Here is an 18,799-nt window from a genome sequence, read left to right as displayed (position 1 = left end):
ACAACCCAAACGTCCGCAAAAGGTAATTTGGATGAAAAGATGACAACGAACTATACAAAGGAATACACTGCAGGCCTGTAAGCGAGTGCACAGCAGCTCCAGACCTTGACGGGGCTGAATCTCAAACACAGTACCGAGCAAAAGAAACAAACCCCAGATTTCCTTGTATGCACTCTGCACGTTTTCATACAATATGATACCATTTGTATAAAGTTCAGAAGAAGGCGGCTAAATTAAATGAGATGCATACACAGATGGCAAAACTCTAGAGTAAAGCAAAGGAGTTCTCGCAAAGTTAGGATAGCTGTTAGCTCTGTGGTAAAGGGAGAGAGAGGGATGTGGTGTGTGGGGGCACAGAGGAACTCAAGGTACTGTCAGCATTCTTCCATAACCTAAGGCAATTGGATGGGTATCTCCTTTATTCATCCTTACACAACAGATGCATGTTTTATACCATTTTATATAGTGTGGTATATTTCGCAATATTTTTAAAATGTGATTAGGAAAAAAAATGACAACATTAAAGTACAAGAGGAATAATTTACCATGAAGATATCACAATTCTGAATTTATATGCGTCTATCACAGCCTCAAAATATATGAAGGAAAAATTAACACAATTGCCAAATCCACCATCACAGTGAAAATTTTAATACACCTCTTTCAATTATTGGCCATGTGGACAAAATAAAATTAGTAGAAAACTTGACCAATACAATTAGTCTTGAACTGAATAGAGAAAACACATGCTTTCAAGCACACGCAGACAATTTTTTAAAGTTCACCAGAGAAAGTCGATAATCACCAATGAATCACTGACATAACAGCGAAAAATGAGAAATCAATAGCAATTACATAAAAACAACGTAAATAAAACACAACTGTTTAGCAATATAATAAGCATAAATCTAAAAGAAGTTCCCAAGCAAAGTGCAAGTAACAATGAAAATGGAAACACTGCCTATCAAAACTTGAGGGACGCACCCCACAGGGAGTGAAATGGACAGCTTTCTCCATACATGATTAGGAAAGGAGGAAGTGAGTGAAGCGTCCCGCAATTTCTATTACGGACAAAGGGACAATCTATTATACAAAGGGTTCTTATGAGTTCAGAAGAAAAAGAGCAACAATCCATTAGGAAAATGAGCAAAGATTTTGGATGATTGAAAAAAGAGTAAAAGGGCGCCTGGGTGGCTCAGTTGGTTAAGTGGCTGCCTTCGGCTCAGGTCATGATCCTGGAGTCCCGGGATCAAGTCCCACATCGGGCTCCCTGCTCAGCAGGGAGTCTGCTTCTCCCACTGACCCTCTTCCTTCTCATGCTCTCTATCTCTCATTCTCTCTCTCTCAAATAAATAAATAAAATCTTTAAAAAAAAATGAAAAAAGAGTAAAGGTTGAAACAGAAATGGCTCTTAAATAGGAGTAAGATTATTTACCTTTTCCTAAGATAAATGCAAGTTAAAATCATACTAAGAAGTCACTGTTTATCTGATGCCTATTCAATGACTGGCCAAAATCCACAAGTTAAAAATACTCTGGGCTGGCAGAGCTGTAGGGGAACTGGCATTCCTCTACACTGCTGAAGGGAGAGTAATTTACCTAAGCAGGGTAACTTGGCAGTATGTATCAAAATCACACAAGTCTACTTCCAGGAATATAACCTACATCTACTCTGGAGGTACAAGGTTATTCACTGCAGCACTTTTGTGTTAATAAGAGTTAAAACAACCAAGGGCGCCTGGGTGGCTCAGTCATTAAGCGTCTACCTTCAGGTCAGGTCATGATCCCAGGGTTCTGGGATCGAGCCCTGCATCGGGCTCCCTGCTCAGTGGGAAGCCTGCTTCTCCCTCTCCCACTCCCCCTGCTTGTGTTCCCTCTCTCGCTGTGTCTCTCTGTGTCAAATAAATAAATAAAATCTTAAAAAAAAAAACACAAAGAAACAAAGAGGAAGGGAGGGAGGGAGGAAAAGGAAGCTATTTATATATATATTTGGAAAGAGCTCAAAGATAAATGTTTGTACAAACACTGAAAAAAATCTCTGAGTCAGGGCACCTGGCTGGCTGTCAGTAGAGCCTGCGACTCTTGATCATGGGGTCATGAATTTGAGCCCCAGGTTGGGGGTAGTTTACTTAAAAATAAAATCTCTGAGGAGCACCTGAGTGGCTCAGTTGGTTGAGCGCCCAATTCCTGATTTCAGCCCAGGTCATGATCTCAGGGGTGGATCATGAGATCGCGCCTCATGTCAGCTCTGCGCTGGTTGAGGAACCTGCTTAAGATTCTCTCTCCCAGAAGCACCTGGGTGGCTCAGTTGGTTAAGCAGCTCAGGTCTGATCCCAGGGTTCTGGGATCCAGCTCCGCATTGGGCTCCTTGCTCAGTGGGGAACCTGATTCGCCCTCTCCCTCTGCCTGCTGTTTCCCCCGCTTGTGCCCTCTCTCTCTCACTATCTCTCTCTGTCAAATAAGTAAATAAAATCTTAAAAAAAGATTCTCTCTCCCTCTACTCCCCGACCTCCACCCTATGCAAGTGCTAGCTCTAAAAAAAAAAAAAAAAAAAAAAAAAAAAAATCTGAGCATATAAGTATTTTTATATTTGAGCTATGAGAATGTAGTATCTATTCAAAAAAATTAAATATAGAATTTTTTAAGTGTGGCCACATGCAGAAGAATGAAACTGGACCATTTCCTCACACCATACACAAAAATAGATTCAAAATGGATGAAAGACCTAAATGTGAGACAGGAATCTATCAAAATCCTAGAGGAGAACACAGGCAGCAACCTCTTCGACCTTAGCTGCAGCAACTTCTTGCTAGACATGTCTCCAAAGGCAAGGGAAGCAAGGGCAAAAATGAACTATTGGGACTTCATCAAGATAAAAAGCTTTTGCACAGCAAAGGAAACAGTCAACAAAACCAAAAGACAACAGGCAGAATGGGAGAAGATATTTGCAAATGACATATCAGATAAAGGGCTAGTATCCAAAATCCATAAAGAACTTATCAAACTCAACACCTAAAGAACAAATAATCCAATCAATGGGCAGAAGACATACAAATAGCCAATAGACACATGAAAAAATGCTCAACATCACTCAGAATCAGTGAAATACAAATCAAAACCACAATGAGATACCACCTCACACCAGTCAGAATGGCTAAAATTAACAAGTCAGGAAACGACAGAGGTTGGCGAGGATGTGGAGAAAGGGGAACCCTCCTACACTGTTGGTGGGAATGCAAGCTGATGCAGCCACTCTGGAAAACAGTATGGAGGTTCCTCAAACAGTTGAAAATAGAGCTACCATACAATCCAGCAATTGCACTACTGGGTATTTACCCCAAAGATACAAATGTAGTGATTCGAAGGGGCACCTGCACCCCAATGTTTATAGCAGCAATGTCCACAATAGCCAAAGTATGGAAAGAGCCCAGATGAATGGATAAAGAAGATGTGGGAAATATATATATACTATGGACTACTACTCAGCCATAAAAAAAAAAAATGAAATCTTGCCATTTGCAGTGACGTGGATGGAACTAGAGGGTATTGTGTAAGTGAACTAAGTCAATCAGAGAAAGACAATTATCATATGATCTCACTCATATGTGGAATTTAAGAAATGAAACAGAGGATCATAGGGGAAGAGAGGGAAAAATAAAACAAGATGAAATCAGAGAGGGAGACAAACCATGAGAGACTCTTAATCATAGGAAAGAAACTAAGGGTTGTGGGGGAAGGGGGGGTAACTGGGTGATGGATATTAAGGAGGACACATGATGCAATGAGCACTGGGTATTATATAAGACTGATGAATCACTAACCTCTACGTCTGAAACTAATAAAACATTATATGTTAATTGAATTTAAATTTTAAAAAATACTAAAAAAATTTTTTAAGTGTGAAAAAAATTCAAGAAGTTAGAAAGAGAAGTGAATAAACATAAAGCAGAAGGAAAAGAATAATAAAGATAAAATAATGATGTTAATGAAATAGTAAACAGACAACAGAGTGGATAAAGTCAAATGCGGCTCTTGGACTAATAAATCTCTAGCAAGACAGATCAACAAAAAGAGAAAAGGCAAAGTCAATATTAGGAATTAAAAGGGAACAGATCTATAAAAAGTGATTATTAAAAATAAAACATTATAGGGCGCCTGGGTGGCTCAGTTGGTTAAGCGACTGCCTTCGGCTCAGGTCATGATCCCAGAGTCCCGGGATCGAGTCCCGCATTGGGCTCCCTGCTCGGCGGGGAGCCTGCTTCTCCCTCTGACCCTCCCCCCCTCATGTACTCTCTCTCTCATTCTCGCTCTCTCAAATAAATACATCTTTAAAAAAAAAATAAATAACACATTATTTTAAGGGGCGCCTTGGGTGGCTCAGTCAGCTAAGCGTCTGCCTTCAGCTCGGGTCATGATCCCAGGGTCCTGGAATCGAGCCCCGCATGGGGCTCTCTGCTCAGCGGGGAGCCTGCTTCTCCCTCTCCTTCTGCCCCTCTCCTTGCTTGTGTGCTCTCTCTCTCTCAAATAAATAAATCTTTAAAAAAAAAAACACAGGGCGCCTGGGTGGCTCAGTTATTAAGCATCTGCCTTCGGTCTGGTTGTGATCCCAGGGTCCTGGGATCAGCCCCACATCAGGCTCCCTGCTCAGCGGGAAGCCTGCTTCTCCCTCTCCTATTCCCCCTGCTTGCATTCCCTCTCTTGCTGTGTCTGTCTCTGTCAAATAAATAAATAAAATCTTTAAAAAAATAAAATAAAATAAAAACATTATAATTTTATGCTAATACATTTGAAAATTTAGACAACTAAATAATGGCCTATGAAATTGTAACTTGTTAATGCTTCATGTATTAATATGAAAAACCCTTATCATCATTTAATATACTAAATCAGTAGTAAAAACCATCCCCACAATACACAATATACAGTATTGTGTATTGGGACGAGGTGGTTTTAGAGAGTTCTCCCAAACCTTTAAAGAATAGATTAATTCCTATCTTAGCAAACTGTTCCAGAGAACAAAGAAAGAGAGTTCAAGAAATTTATGAAGCTAATATAACTTGATACCAAGACAAGACTAAAACAATACAAGAAAACTGTAGACCAATTCACTTATGAAAACAGCTGTAAAAATCAATTAAAATATTAGGAAACTGAATATATCAGTGTATTAAGAATATTTCAAGGGGCACCTGGCTGGTTCAGTCAGTAGAGCATGTGACTCTTGATCTCAGGGTTGTCATTTGAGCCCCATGTTGAGTGGAGCGATTACTTAAAAATAAAATCTTTTTTTAAAAAAAAAATCTTAAAAGATTTTATTTATTAATTTGAGAGAGAGAGAGAGAACACGAGAAGGGGGAGGGTCAGAGGGAGAAGCAGACTCCCTGCTGAGCAGGGAGCCCAATGTGGGACTCAATCCCGGGACTCCAGGATCATGACCTGAGCCAAAGGCAGTCGCCTAACCAACTGAGCCACCCAGGCGCCCCTTAAAAATAAAATCTTAAAAAAATACTTTATGACCATGAATTATCCCAGAAATGCAAGGGTAAAAAAAAAAAAATCTTAGAAAATGAATTAGTTGAATTCACCATATTAAAAAAAAAGATGGAAAACCATATAACCATCTTGATACAGAAAAAACATGTTAAAATTCCACACCTACCCATGATGAAAATGTTCCTCAAACTAGGAATAAAATGGATCTTCATTTACCTGATAAAGGGTGTCTACAAAAAGCCTACAAGAAAACATCATGTTCATAGTGTAACTTCAGGAGTACTCCCTTAAAGTCAGAACAAGCCGAAATGCCCACCATAACCACTTCTACTGCACTGCAGGTATAAGAAAAATGAAATATATAAGGATTAGAAAGGAAGAAACCAAAGTGTCCCTATTTTCAGATGACATAAATTATTCACATAGAAAATCCATGAGAACCTGCAAACTATTAGGAATGAGAGTTCAGTAAAGTTGTGAATACAAGATCAATATATAAAATTAATAATGTGACGGTACCCCAGCAACACTCAATCAGAAAATGCAATTTTTAAAAGATGCTATTTATAGGCTCAGTCAGTTGAACGTCTGATTCTTGATTTCAGCTCAGGTCATGATCTCGGGGTCATGGAACTGAACACTGCATCGGGCTCCATGCTCACTGAAAAGTCTGCTGGAGATTCTCTCTCTCTCCTTCTCCCGCTGCCCCTCCCTGCTCAAATGGATAAGTAAATCTTTTAATAAATAAATAAATAAATAAATAAATAAAGCCATTTACAATAGCATCAAAAACTATAAGGTACCTGTATGCTGGAAACATTTGCCTACACACATAAGACACAAATAAAAGCTAACCTTACATGAGATATACAAAAGCTTTCATAGAGAAAATTAAAATATTTCTAAAGTACAAGGCAATAAATAAATAGTATACATTATGTTAATTGTGAATGAAGAGTCAATATCATAAATATCAATTCTCTCCAAATTAATATAAAATTCAATGTAATTCCAATTCAAATCCCCAACAGTTTTTTCACAGAACTTGTCCAGTAATATCTCAGACAGCTTTGAAGAACAAAGGAAAAAAATGCCTATTATCAGATACCAAGACTTACTAAAAATCTATAGTACTTAAAACAATGTGATATTAGCATAAGAATACACACAGACTATTGAAACAAAAGAGAAGCCAAGAAGAAAATGCACATATATATGGCAGCTTGATACATGCCTGGGGTGGCACTACAAATCAGGGGAGAAAGCATGGGCTGTTCAATAAATGATGCTGGGACAGCCGGTTATCCAGATGAAAAATAGGTATATTTGGGTTCCAAGCTTACATGATACATCAAATTAAATTAATTTATTGAATTAAAGTCCAACATACGAGAAGAAAACTTTTATAATTTGAAAAACACAAATGAATAGGATCTTTCCCATTAATAAAAGGTACAAAATGTACAAACTTTAAAGAAAAACACTGAAATTTTTAATCATATTGGAATTTTTAAATTTTTTAAATTAAAAGTACATTGGCGATACTATGAACAAAAGAAAAAGACAAGCACAGATAGAATGTAGATGACCAAGGAATTAAATTTGGAATATATAAAGAATGCCTTCCTAACTCATTCTGTGAGGTTAACACTACCCTGATACCAAACCCAGACAAAGATAGTACAAGAAAACTATAGACCAGGATCCCTTGTAAATACAAATGCAAAATTTCTCATCAAAATACTAGCAAACCAAATTCAGTAGCATATTGAAAGCATTATGCATCATGATTTATGTGGGTTTTATTCCAGGAATGCAAAGATGACTCAATATACAAAAATCAATCTGCATACTACAATACACCACATTAACAGAATGAAGAAAAAAGCTACATGATCTCAATTGGTGTGAACAAAGCATTTGACAAAAGTCAACACCCTTTCCTAATAAAATCACTTCATAAACTGGGAATAGGAGAGAATATCCTCAATATTATAAAGGCAACAAAAGAAAACCCATAGCTAACATCATACTCAATGGTGAAAGATTGAAAGCTTTTCCACCAATAATAGGAACAAGATAAGGATGCCCACTTTATGCCACTATTTAACATAGTGCTAGAAGTTCTAACCAGAGCAGTTAGGCAAGAAAAAGAAATAAAGGCATAGAAATTGGAAAGGAAGAAGTAAAATTGTGTCTATTCATAGTGACATGATATTACACATAGAAAATCCAAAAGAACCCACACACAAAAAAATTGTTACAGCTAATAAGTGAATTCAGCAAAGTTGCAGGATATAAAATCAATCTGCAAATACCAGTTGTATTTCTGTATACTTGTAATGAACAAGCCAAAAAAGGCAATTTTTAAAATTTTTCACTTACAATAGCATCAAAAAATAAAATACTTAGGATAAATTTATCCAAGGAAAGACTTGCACATGGAAAACTACAGAATATTACAGAGAGAAATTACAGAAGACACAAATAAATGGAAAGACATCCTATGTTCATGGATTAGAAAACTTAATATTAAGATGGCAATACTACACAAAGTAATCTACATATTCGATGCAATCACTATCAAAATCCCAATGGTCTTTTTTATAGATAAAGAAAAATACATCTTAAAATTCATATAGAATCTCAAGGGACCTCATATAGCCAGAACAATCACAAAAAAAGAACAAAGTTGGAAGACTCAACACTTCCTAATTTCAAAACTTACTACAAAGCCACAGCAATTGAAACTGTGGTATTGGCATTAGGACAGACAAACAGACCAACGGAACAGAACAGAGCTCAGAAATAAACCCTAACATATTTGCTCATTCGATTTTCCACAAGGGTACTAAGGATAAGGATGGTATTTTCAACAAATGGTGCTGGAAAAACTGGATGTTTACATGCAAACAACGGAAGCTGGATCCTTATCTTACTTTGTATACAAAAATCAACTCAAGGGAGGCCTGGGTGGCTCAGTCAGTTAACTGTCTGGCTTCGGCTCAGGTCATGATCTTGGGGTCCTAGGTTTGAGCCCTGCATGGGGATCTCTGCTCGGCGGCGAGCCTGCTTCTCCCTCTCCCTCTGCCCCACCCCACTTGTGCTCTCTCTCTCAAATAAAGAAATAAAATCTTTTTTAAAAATCAACTCAGAACAATAAAACTATAAAACTCTTAGAAGAAAACATCAGTAAAAATCATGACCTTGGAATAGGCAATGGTTTCTTAAATATGAGGCCAAAAGCACAGGCAGTAAAAGAAAAAAAAATAGGTAAATTAGACTTCATCAGAATTAAAAACCATTCTCCATCAAAGAACACTACTAACAGAGTCCCCCAGACAAATTCTTGCATACTCACAATGAGACCTACATTGCAGCACTGTGTGTAAGAGCATTAGAGTTGAAACCCGACCATTCCTCAGTAGAGGAATAGTAAGTAAACAATAAAACACAACACAGCCATTAAAATCATTGAACTAGGGGTGCCTGGGTGGCTCAGTCGGTTGGGCAGTTGCCTTCAGCTCAGGTTGTGATCCCAGGGTCGAGCCCCGCACTGGGCTCCTTGCTCAGCGAGAGCCTGCTTCTCCCTCTCCCTCTGCCTGCCGCTCTGCCTACTTGTGCTCTCTCTCTGTCTCACTGTCAAATAAATAAATAAAATCTTTAAAATAAATAAATAAACAAAATCATTGAATTAGATCTCCATGTCATGCCACAGAATGGCAAACACTGATTAGTGAAAAAGCAAGTTGATACCACTAATGTATAATTTTAAAATACAAAACAATCTATATTGTCTATGATATGTGTACGACTAATAAAAGTACAAAGCAAGCATGGAGATGGTTGTGGTTGTTTCTGGAGAGGAGGGAGAGGGAAGAAATGAGAGGGTGGGCTTTAACTATATCATTAGCATTTTATTCCTTTCTGATGCAAATATGGCAAAATGTTAACATCTGTTTCCCTTGGCAGTGGATTTATGGGTCTCTATGACATTATTTTCTGTAAGTTTGAAATGTTTCATAATTAGACATTAGAAAGGGAAAAATTTTTAGATCTCTGTGAAATCTTACTTAATACAAGAATTGAGATGGGGATCCAAATTTGTTTAATTCAAGATGGCTAGCCATTCCCAAGCCCCACAGGGACTGCACTTTTACCAAACACCATGCACACTGCTCCTACCCAGGAGGCATTGGGAGACGGAACTTCACTGTGCTTGCCCTGGAGGGGGAGGTTTACTCAATCACGAAGGCAATGAACTTGGGTGGCCTATCAGGATATAAGAACTAAAATACGAGAAACAGCCAAACAGGAATGCCCTCAACTGTCTGCCACTAAAACCTCCAGACTCCCCAACAAATACAGCACCCTTCCATTCCCGTGATGACCCTACATACGCTCAGAGTAACTGCTCCCCATATCCCCTATCCTGGCCCTGCCCACATTCTCTTCCCTGTCTTTCTCCTGTGACTCAATCTCTCCTTTCTGCCAGGTCCACCCAACAGCATTCATACATGCTCCCATCTTAAAACATGAAACAACAAAAACAACAAAGTACCACTGTCCCCAACCTCACAACCCCTCTAACTAGAGCTCACCTTTTCCCTCCCCTTCACTCCAGACTTCTTCAAAGGCTTCCACTTCTTCACCATCCCACTGAAACTGCTGTAGCAAAAATCACCAATGACCTCTGCTTGGGAGACTGGGATGGGGGACTTAGAACTTTTCATCTGGTTCCCATGCCTACAGTCTGAATTCTCATTTCCTTGTGCATGCTTTGCTTTTATTAAAATAATAATTCCCATGATCACCTACAAGCAGTTTTCTCTAATTCTCTTACCTAAAGGTTCAGATGCAACTGCTGCCATGGACCAGTGCCTCCTTGAAATGCGTTGCTGTATCTCCTTTCTGGCCCTTCTCAGGAGAGCCCTCTTCTGCCCATGCTTTCAACGATGGCTTCCTCAACCTTCTGTTCCACTTTTTTTTTTACTATATACTGTTTCTTTGGGAGGATTTTACCCAGACCATGACTGCAGTTATACCCAATATGTTGATGACTCCCAGCCCTCTGGGTTCAATTTGGATCTCTCTCCTGAGCTCCAAACCCACAGACCCAACAGCCTCCTCAGAAATCTCTTCTTGGATGCCTTCAGCCACCAAATCATCATATTCAAAAACCAGAATCATCATTTTCCTTCACCAGACCTACTCCTCTTTCTACTATACCTAACTCAGTAACAGGAACCACCCACCATCTGTCCAGTTGCTCAAGCCAGAAACCCACGAATCTTACTCTATTGACTCTGTCACCTAAGTTTCCCCCAAAATTCACATTTCTTCATTCCCTGGGCCACCTTCTTTTCTCACCTGGATTGCTGCAACCACCTCCTAACTGGCCTCCAATCATCTGCTCCACTCCAGCCAGAGTGAGCCTTCAAAACCAAAATTGGATATGTCGTCATTCTGCTTCAAATATTTCACTGGTTTCCCCCTTATTTCTCAGATTGTCCAAACTCCTCAACACAGCTACAGAGTTTCCTTCCCCTAACATTTGCTCAGCCTCACCTCCCACACTCCCTTCCTGCAATTCTCTCCAGTCACCATGAATAGCTATCGATTGCCCCTTGCCTCCAGGCCTTTGGCACTTACAGTACCATCCAGCTGGAATGCCCTCTTCCCTCTCCCACTCCTGTACCACTGCTGGACTGACTCCTCAACCTTCAACTGTCAGTTCAAAGGTCACGTTCTTCGGGAAGCTTCCTCTTTACCTAGACTTGGCCAGGTCCTTTATTGTGTGGCCCCCTGTGATATCTACTTCACCGGTCAGACTTTATCCTGCTTGTTGTGGCTGTTTATTTAATGTCTGTCTCCTGAGAGCAGGACTAGGTTTCTCAGTCACCATTTTATCCCCAGTTTCTATTACAGTGCTTGGCACAGTGCGTATGTTCAAGAGATGAGAGGGAAATGCAGTCTTTGAACCGAGGGGCTCTTGGCCTACTGAAGCTACAAATAATAATAAAGAAAAAGCGGTGCCTGGGTGGCTGAGTCAGTTAAGTGTCTGACTCCTGATCTCAACTCAAGTCTTGACCTCAGGGTTGTGAGTTCAAGCCCTACATTGGGCTCCACACTGGGTATGGAGCCTACATAATAATAACAATAATATAATAAAGTAAGTGTTATAATAGATTATATCGGTGTGTAAATGCTTGTGGGTTGCTATGGTCTGATTATTTATGTCCCCCTAAATATCTATGCCCAATGTGATGGTATTGGGAATTGGGGTCTTTGGGAGGTTCTTAGGTCATAAGGGAGGAACCTTCACCAACGGAATTAACGCTCTTATAGAAGAGGCTCCACAGAGCTCCCTAGCCCCTTCCACCATGTGAGAATAAACAACAAGTCTATGACCTGGAAGAGGGCCCTCACCCCACCACGCTGGCACCCTGATCTCCAACTTCCAGCTTCCAGAACTGTAAGGAAAAAATTTCTGTTTATAAGCTACTCAGACTGTGGTATTTTGTTCTAGCAACACAAAAAGACTAAGCCATGGATATATGTGGACATGGATATGTGTTTATGAAATGCTGAAGAAACCTAACTAACCATCTGGGTTAGCTAAGAAAGTTCACATGAAATAAATGACATTTGAACTGGCTTATCATTCATTCAACAGAATAATTTCTGGGCACCTGCTTGGTGCCAGGCACTGTTCCAGGCACCAAGGATATAGCAGAAAATAAGACAGACAAAAAATTTAAGAAAGAAAGGTCCCTGCCTTCCTAGAGCTTATTCTAGTTGGGGTGTCGACTGAGAGAGATATTAAACTCAAACATAAGATAATTTCAGGAAAGGATACATGCTTTCAAGAATATAAAACACTGTAGGTGTTTACCAGCATGGAGGCAGAAGGCTGTGTGTGTTGTGTGTGCCTATATTAGGGCTCCCTGTGGAGGTGTCACAGGGATGTATAACCTGAATGAGGGGATGGAGCCAACCACTCGGACATCTGGGGGAAGACAGCTTTAGGCAGAGGGAACAACAAGACCCATTGATTCAGAGAACAGAAAGAAGGCCAGTGGGGCAGAAACACAAAAAGTATTTATATCTCCAGCCCAGACCTCATCCCTGAACTCCAGAATCACAGAGCCAACTACTAACTGGACATCACCACTGGAGGTCTATAGTCATTTTGACCTTCATATGTCTAACACCAACCTTGTTTTCCCCTCCAAACCCATTCCTTCCCATTTTGGTAAATGACAGTTGCATTGTTCCAGCTGCTCAAGCTAAAAGCCCTGGAGTCATACTTGACTCCACCCCATATCCAGTACATCAACAAATCTTATTGGCTCCACCTTCAAAATATATCCAGAATCTGAGGGCTTCCCACCACCTCCCCAGTCACCCCAGTCTTGCTGAAGTATTTGGATCTTAGCCTTTGTGCAAGGTGGAATCACTGAAGGTTTTCCAGGACTGGACAGAGAAGTGACACTTGCCATAGTGGTTTGTTGGAGTCAGCTCACACCAGTTCACAACAGCCAACTGGTAAATGTTCAAGAATGTTGCAAGATGGTTGACATCACAGTGATAGCATGAATCTGGCCACGGTAGGAATGTTTATACCACAGATATTGGCAAATGTTACAAACAAGGCTCCCCCCACCCTACCCCCCACTCTATCCTGGTGATCAGAGTGTTCAACAACTACCAGAACACAATTGCATCTGAAAATCTGTATTACAGAAAGATAATCTGTGTGTGATCAGTTGTGTAATTCTGGTCTCTATAGGTGTTTATGTTTGTGAATACACCTTAGAAGCACCTGAAGAACCTTTCCCACCATACATCTGCCTGCTTGCCTGAATTCAGTTAAGGACCACTAGATCAAGAACACCTGTTAAGAGGCTGTTGGCAGTGATGCAGGAGAGAGATCAAGACACCAAGCATAGGAAAGAAGAGAGTGGTCAGAGAAATCTAGAAGTAGAATGAACAGGCTTTGTCATTTACTCTGAGAGAACTAGATTCCTTTCCTTCACACCACTCCTCAGTTTGTAGTTACAGACTCATTTCTGTGATTCTTTTGTTAACATGTCTTCCTATCTAGACTGAGGTCAGGGGCTGCATGTTTGCCCACCACTGTATGCCCAGAGTGAAGCCCAATGTCTACACCAGTACCACCTCACTGACGGGTCGTTACATGAAGAAAGGAAGAGTCAGAAATGATGCTCAGGTTTCTAGCTTAGGTGATAAAGAGAAGAAACAATGGGAAAAAGAATAGGCATGGCTAGGGGTTCCGAGGGGAGGATTTGGGAAGTGTTGACTTGAAGGGCCTCGGAAACTATCCAGGCAGTGGCGTCCAGCTACCAGCTGGAAACAGGAGTCTTAAACTTAAGAGTTTTGGGTCTGGAAGAGACCTTCTGTAGTCTAACATGCAATCCTGCCCTCCTCCCTTAGAATCTAAATTGTCAACTTCCCTCTCTTGAGACTCACCCGAACCTCGGCCTCCCGTGGCCTCCCATTGAGGTCGCACTTGGACCCATTGCCATAGGTCTGGCTGTGGTAGCGTTTCAGGCGATGCTGCTTGGAGGCCTGGGGAGGACATCAAGAAGGAGGGCGGGGGGGCGGAAGAAAGACAGCAAAGAGGAAGAATGGCACTCTGTCCTAATGGTCACCAAGCCCCAAGCAACATGTCAGCTAATCCTGCCCCTCCCCTTCTGGTCAGGGCTCTGAGTCTACAGCCAGGACCCCATTCTCTCCCAATCCCAGACTCCTGCCACCTTGGCTGTCTCATCATCCCAGTCGAAGGCCGATTGGTAGTAGCCGAGATAGAGGACTTCACCTTTGATCTCTGAATCTACAAGAGAAACCACAATGAAGCACCGTTACTCCCTTCTAAGAGGACCAAGAGGGAAGGGGACTGGGAGGGCAGGTCACCTTCCACGATGTGATGCTGAGGGCTTAGGGAAAATGTAGGCGTGAGTCACCTTCAATGTGGTACTGCTGGATGTGGCGTCCATAACAGAATTCATACGTCCACCAGTCCTTGGTCTGACAATAAAAAAATGAACAATCAAGGGGATAGAGTGCAGATGTCTCTGCTTGGAACCTGAATCTTTCCTGGCTCCAAGAAACATAACCTCTCAACTACTTCTCCTCCCCTTTGCTTGCACACTCAATTTTCCAGATTCTCAGTGAGGAGAAAGGGCTGCTTTCCTTCTGTGACTGGGAGAAATACCTCTAGAGTATGTTTTCCACCTGTGGTCTTTCCACTCCTCCCTTTCTACATATTTTTTTAAAATTCTTCTTTGCCTTTGAGAAAGATAAGAAATCATGGTATCCTTGAAGCACTCAGACCAGGAAAATACAGAATATTCAAATACTAATTGAACTTCTACAACATTCCTTGTGCTAGGCACTGGGGATACAGCCGTGAACAAGATAAATTCTCTGACCTCATGGACTCATATTCCAGACCAAAATTAAATAAACTGATGATTCAGTTGGTAAGATGATTTCAGATCATGAAAAATGCCATGATGAAAATAAAAGAGGGTACTGGGCAGAGAGTGACAGGGGCAGGGGGTGACTCAACCAGGAAGGCTTCTCTAGGAGAGTGTCCCTCCTACCCATGCTGACCCTCTTCAGGCACCTCAATCTTGGTTTACCCATTACTCTGAGACCTTCTATCCTAACCCTCCTTACATTCAGCAAAGTGTCATCAGTGGTTGCAAGATTCTTTGCTTCTTTCCTGTCTGTACAATATGTCTACCCCTCCAATGGTCTGTCTACTCCTCCAATGGTCTTCTTAACTCCTATAGGTCCTCTCGATCCCTCTTCATTCACGGGTACCCTGGTTCCCAGATAGCTAGCCAGCTCCCAAGCCCTCATTCCATCCTCCCCAAGCCCTTTCACCTTCAGCAGGCAAGGAGCATCTTTCATTGGGTTCAACAACTCGGGGATCCCAGGCCCTCGGTAAGCAGGTGCCTCCTCCTCCCTTTCACGCTGGAAGTGAATAGCTCCAGCTGGCAGGCGACATTCATAGCGCTGTTTGTACTTAGAGGAGACAATCACCACGTCGGAAGCTTGGCTCTGGGAAAGAAGGGAGGGTCGGGGGGCAGGGAGGCAAAGAGAGGCTGGGATCAGAGAGAACAACGAGATCCCTCTTCAGATCCTGGGGAAGAGCCCAGTCAAGTCAGAATGAGCCACAAGTCCTCCAGCTGTGTTTGGCGGGTGAGGGGAGAGAGCACTCCCACTTCTCGCGGGGCGGAGTCTGTGTGCTTCTATCAGGAACTGAAGCTGACAGCGGGAAGCCCCACCCCTCCCAGTCCCTCGCCCCAAGGGAATGGGTCTCAGTCAACGAGGTTTAGGAGTCATCGTAAAACCTCTACCTACGTTTCTCGATTCTTCTTAGGCTACCGCTGCAGACTCCACAGCTGCCCTTCTTCCTCCACCTTTTCCCCCTTTTCCCTTGCCCCAGACCCTGGCCCCTCCACGCCTCCTCACCTGCCCTCCCATGACAGGCAATGGCAGGATCTCGATCCCATAACGCATCTCACTCAGCTCCTCTAGGTTCAGGCTGCCGACACCGCCAGTCAGACTTGCGGGTAACAGGAGCCCCAGAAGCAGCAGCCCCAACAGACTGGACAGCAGCGCTTCCGCCGCCATCTTTCGCTCACCTTCTTACCCAGAGCGGCTCCTTCCGCCCTAAACCTGGCAGCGGCCTCACCCCGCCCATGAACGCCGCAAGGTCTCATTGGCTGGGCAGGCTGTCCCTCTCACCTACCCTGTTCCCATTTGTAAACGTGCCTCGAAGCCCACGGGGAGGTGGACCACGACGATAAGCAAAACCACTTGCTGCTCGCGATTGGTCAGAGAGGCCAACCAATTCTCGCCGACATCAGACCCCCTCCCACCCTCACCCGTCGCCAGAGAGGCGCGGTCTAATGCGCCGGCCCTTTGAGGCAATTTTTCTGTCTGCGCCCAACTGTCATGCGCATCTCTTTTTCTCATTTTTTTAAGTCGTGTCTTGCGTTGTAGACTGCCCCCGCCAGGTGGAGGATTGAGGCCGATGGGTGAGTGCCCGCAATACCCATGAAAGCTACTTAATACTTGTTGCAAAACAATTCCTCTTTTCATATATACGTACAACTATAGGGCAATCTGGTAATCTGTGTCAAAACCTTTCTACACGGTCCTGTAGTCCTCCAAAAAAATTATCCTAAAGAAATAACGGGGACTTCCAGTTAAAGACGGGGTGGAGTGAGGGGCAAATTCCCGTATCATCCTCCAGGCCCAGAAAGGGAAAGGAGAAAACAGCAGCAATATTTTAGAAGCTAGAAAACAAATGGAGGAATGGTAACTGTCTTAGCAAACCCAAGAAATTGATTCCTAAACAAAGATAAACAAGAGCATGATTATACTTTTGGAAAAACTCCTCTGGGGAATGTGACCAGTCCAAAAGAGAAATCCCAAAGCTACTCTCATCAGGGTTCTCTTAATGAGATAGACGAAAGAACCCTACAATTAAGCCCTTGGCCTACATGTCCCAGCTCTCACATGGTCTTTCCAGCTTTTTAATGTCCTCACTCTAAAATATAACCAGGCAGCCAAGGATCATTAGACATTTAAGGAAATCCTTTAATATACAAGAAAGAAACCAAAACAGACAAGGAGAAAAAAAAAAACAATTTAGAAGAAACAGAAATTGCAAGGGAGAGGGGTGCCTGGGTGGCTCAGTTGGTTAAGCATCTGCCTTGGCTCAGGTCATGATCTCAGGGTCCTGGGATCAGGCCCCACCTCGGACTCTTGGCTCAGCGGGGAGTCTGCTTCTCCCTCTCACTCTCCCTCTGTGCTCTCTCACTCTCAAATATATAAGTAAAAATCTTAAAGAAAGAAAGAGAGAGAGAGAGAGAAAGAAAGAAAGAAAGAGAAAGAAAGAAAGAAAGAAAGAAAAAAAGAAATTGCAAGGGAGAAAAAACTTAAAAATAAAACAAACAAAAAAAATCCATCATTAATATCCTCAGAGAGATAATATATCCATAAAATAACAATAGGAAGCTATTTTTAGAAGTAAGTACTATTAAGCAAAAAAGAGCTCTTGGAAATCAAAACCATGGTAGAAGAAATAAAATTCAATAGAAAGAATGGAGAGTAAAATTGAAAATCAAATTTGCTCTACTTAAGAAGAAAATCAATAAAAATTAGAGGATCAGTCCAAAAGGTTGAATATCTGAATAATGAGAGTTGAGAAAGAACAAAGAATCAGAAGGGAAGAAACAATTAAAGCAATTATTCAAAAGTATTCCCCTGAAATGAACAACTAAGACTCTAAATTGTAAGGGCACACTATCCAGCAAAACAAATCAGACCCACATCAAGACACGTCATTATAGAATTTCAGAACACTGAGCACAGAGAAATAAGTCTAAAAGCTTCCAGAGAGAAAGAACAAGTTGCATACAAGGATCAAAAATCAGGGCGCCTGGGTGGCTCAGTCGGTTAAGCGACTGTGTTCGGCTCAGGTCATGATCCTGGAGTCCCGGGATCGAGTCCCGCATCGAGCTCCCTGCTCAGCGGGGAGTCTGCTTCTCCCTCTGACTCTGCCCCCTCTCATGTGCTCTCTCTCTCTCTCATTCTCGCTCTCTCAAGTAAATAAATAAAAACCTTAAAAAAAATCAGAACGGGGTACCTGGGCGACTCAGTCGATTAAGCATCTGACTCCAGGTCATGATCTCAGGGTTTGGGGATCAAGCCCCACATTGGGCTCTGCCCTCGGCAGGGAGTCGACTTGTCCCTCTGCCCATGCCCCCTCATGCTCTCTCTCTCAAATAAATAAATAAAATATTTTTAAAAATCAGAACAGCATTAGGCTTACCGATTCATCCACACTGTAAGGTAGAAGACAATGAAAAAATGCCCTAAAGACTTAAGATACTGTAATTGTTGACACAGATTATAAAATAATTATGCTTACTATACTTAAAGAAATAGAAAACTGAAAATACATCAGAAAACAGGACCTATAAAAATGATCTAACATTTAAAAGAGAGTTTGTAGAAATGAAAACAAAGTTTTAAATTAAAAATTGAATGGATAAAGTAACTAAATAGTTTTAAGAAGCAATTATTCTTCATAGAAGAATTCCAGCTAATAAATGCAGAAGGAATAATATACTGTCATTATTTTACAATTCTAATGAATTAATTTAGGCAATAGTCATCAATGACTGTCAGAAACATTATGTAAGAGGCTTATAGGTGAATCAAGCCCATCCCATGTGCATACACTTTTAAAACTTGACATC

At 41.6% G+C, this 18,799-nt stretch overlaps 2 protein-coding genes across 6 annotated transcripts in view; one reads left to right on the top strand and one right to left on the bottom strand.

Annotated features, from left to right (window-relative positions):
- Positions 1–16,200, bottom strand: part of OS9 (OS9 endoplasmic reticulum lectin) — a 30,995-nt gene extending 14,795 nt beyond the window's left edge. For all 5 annotated transcript variants that reach the window (XM_028110886.2, XM_028110890.1, XM_028110888.2 and 2 more), the window contains exons 1-5: positions 15,999–16,200; positions 15,408–15,584; positions 14,480–14,543; positions 14,273–14,349; positions 13,986–14,084 (exon numbers count right to left, since the gene is read on the bottom strand). In XM_028110886.2, coding sequence (XP_027966687.1) covers positions 13,986–14,084; positions 14,273–14,349; positions 14,480–14,543; positions 15,408–15,584; positions 15,999–16,160 — 579 coding nt within the window. In that variant the 5' untranslated portion in view covers positions 16,161–16,200. The remainder of the gene's footprint in view (positions 1–13,985; positions 14,085–14,272; positions 14,350–14,479; positions 14,544–15,407; positions 15,585–15,998) is intronic.
- A 352-nt stretch (positions 16,201–16,552) lies between these two features.
- The window catches only part of B4GALNT1 (beta-1,4-N-acetyl-galactosaminyltransferase 1), a 41,921-nt gene continuing 39,674 nt past the window's right edge, over positions 16,553–18,799 (top strand). Inside the window, exon 1 of the mRNA XM_028110883.2 lies at positions 16,553–16,567. The gene's annotated coding sequence lies outside the window, so the exon portion shown is untranslated. The remainder of the gene's footprint in view (positions 16,568–18,799) is intronic.

Source organism: Eumetopias jubatus, unplaced genomic scaffold, assembly GCF_037043125.1.
Source record: "Eumetopias jubatus isolate StellerSeaLion01/CBP00866 unplaced genomic scaffold, mEumJub1_p1.0 scaffold_8, whole genome shotgun sequence".
NCBI lineage: Eukaryota > Metazoa > Chordata > Mammalia > Carnivora > Otariidae > Eumetopias > Eumetopias jubatus.
Note: the sequence above shows the minus strand (reverse complement) of the source record. Positions and strands in the feature narration are given on the sequence as shown.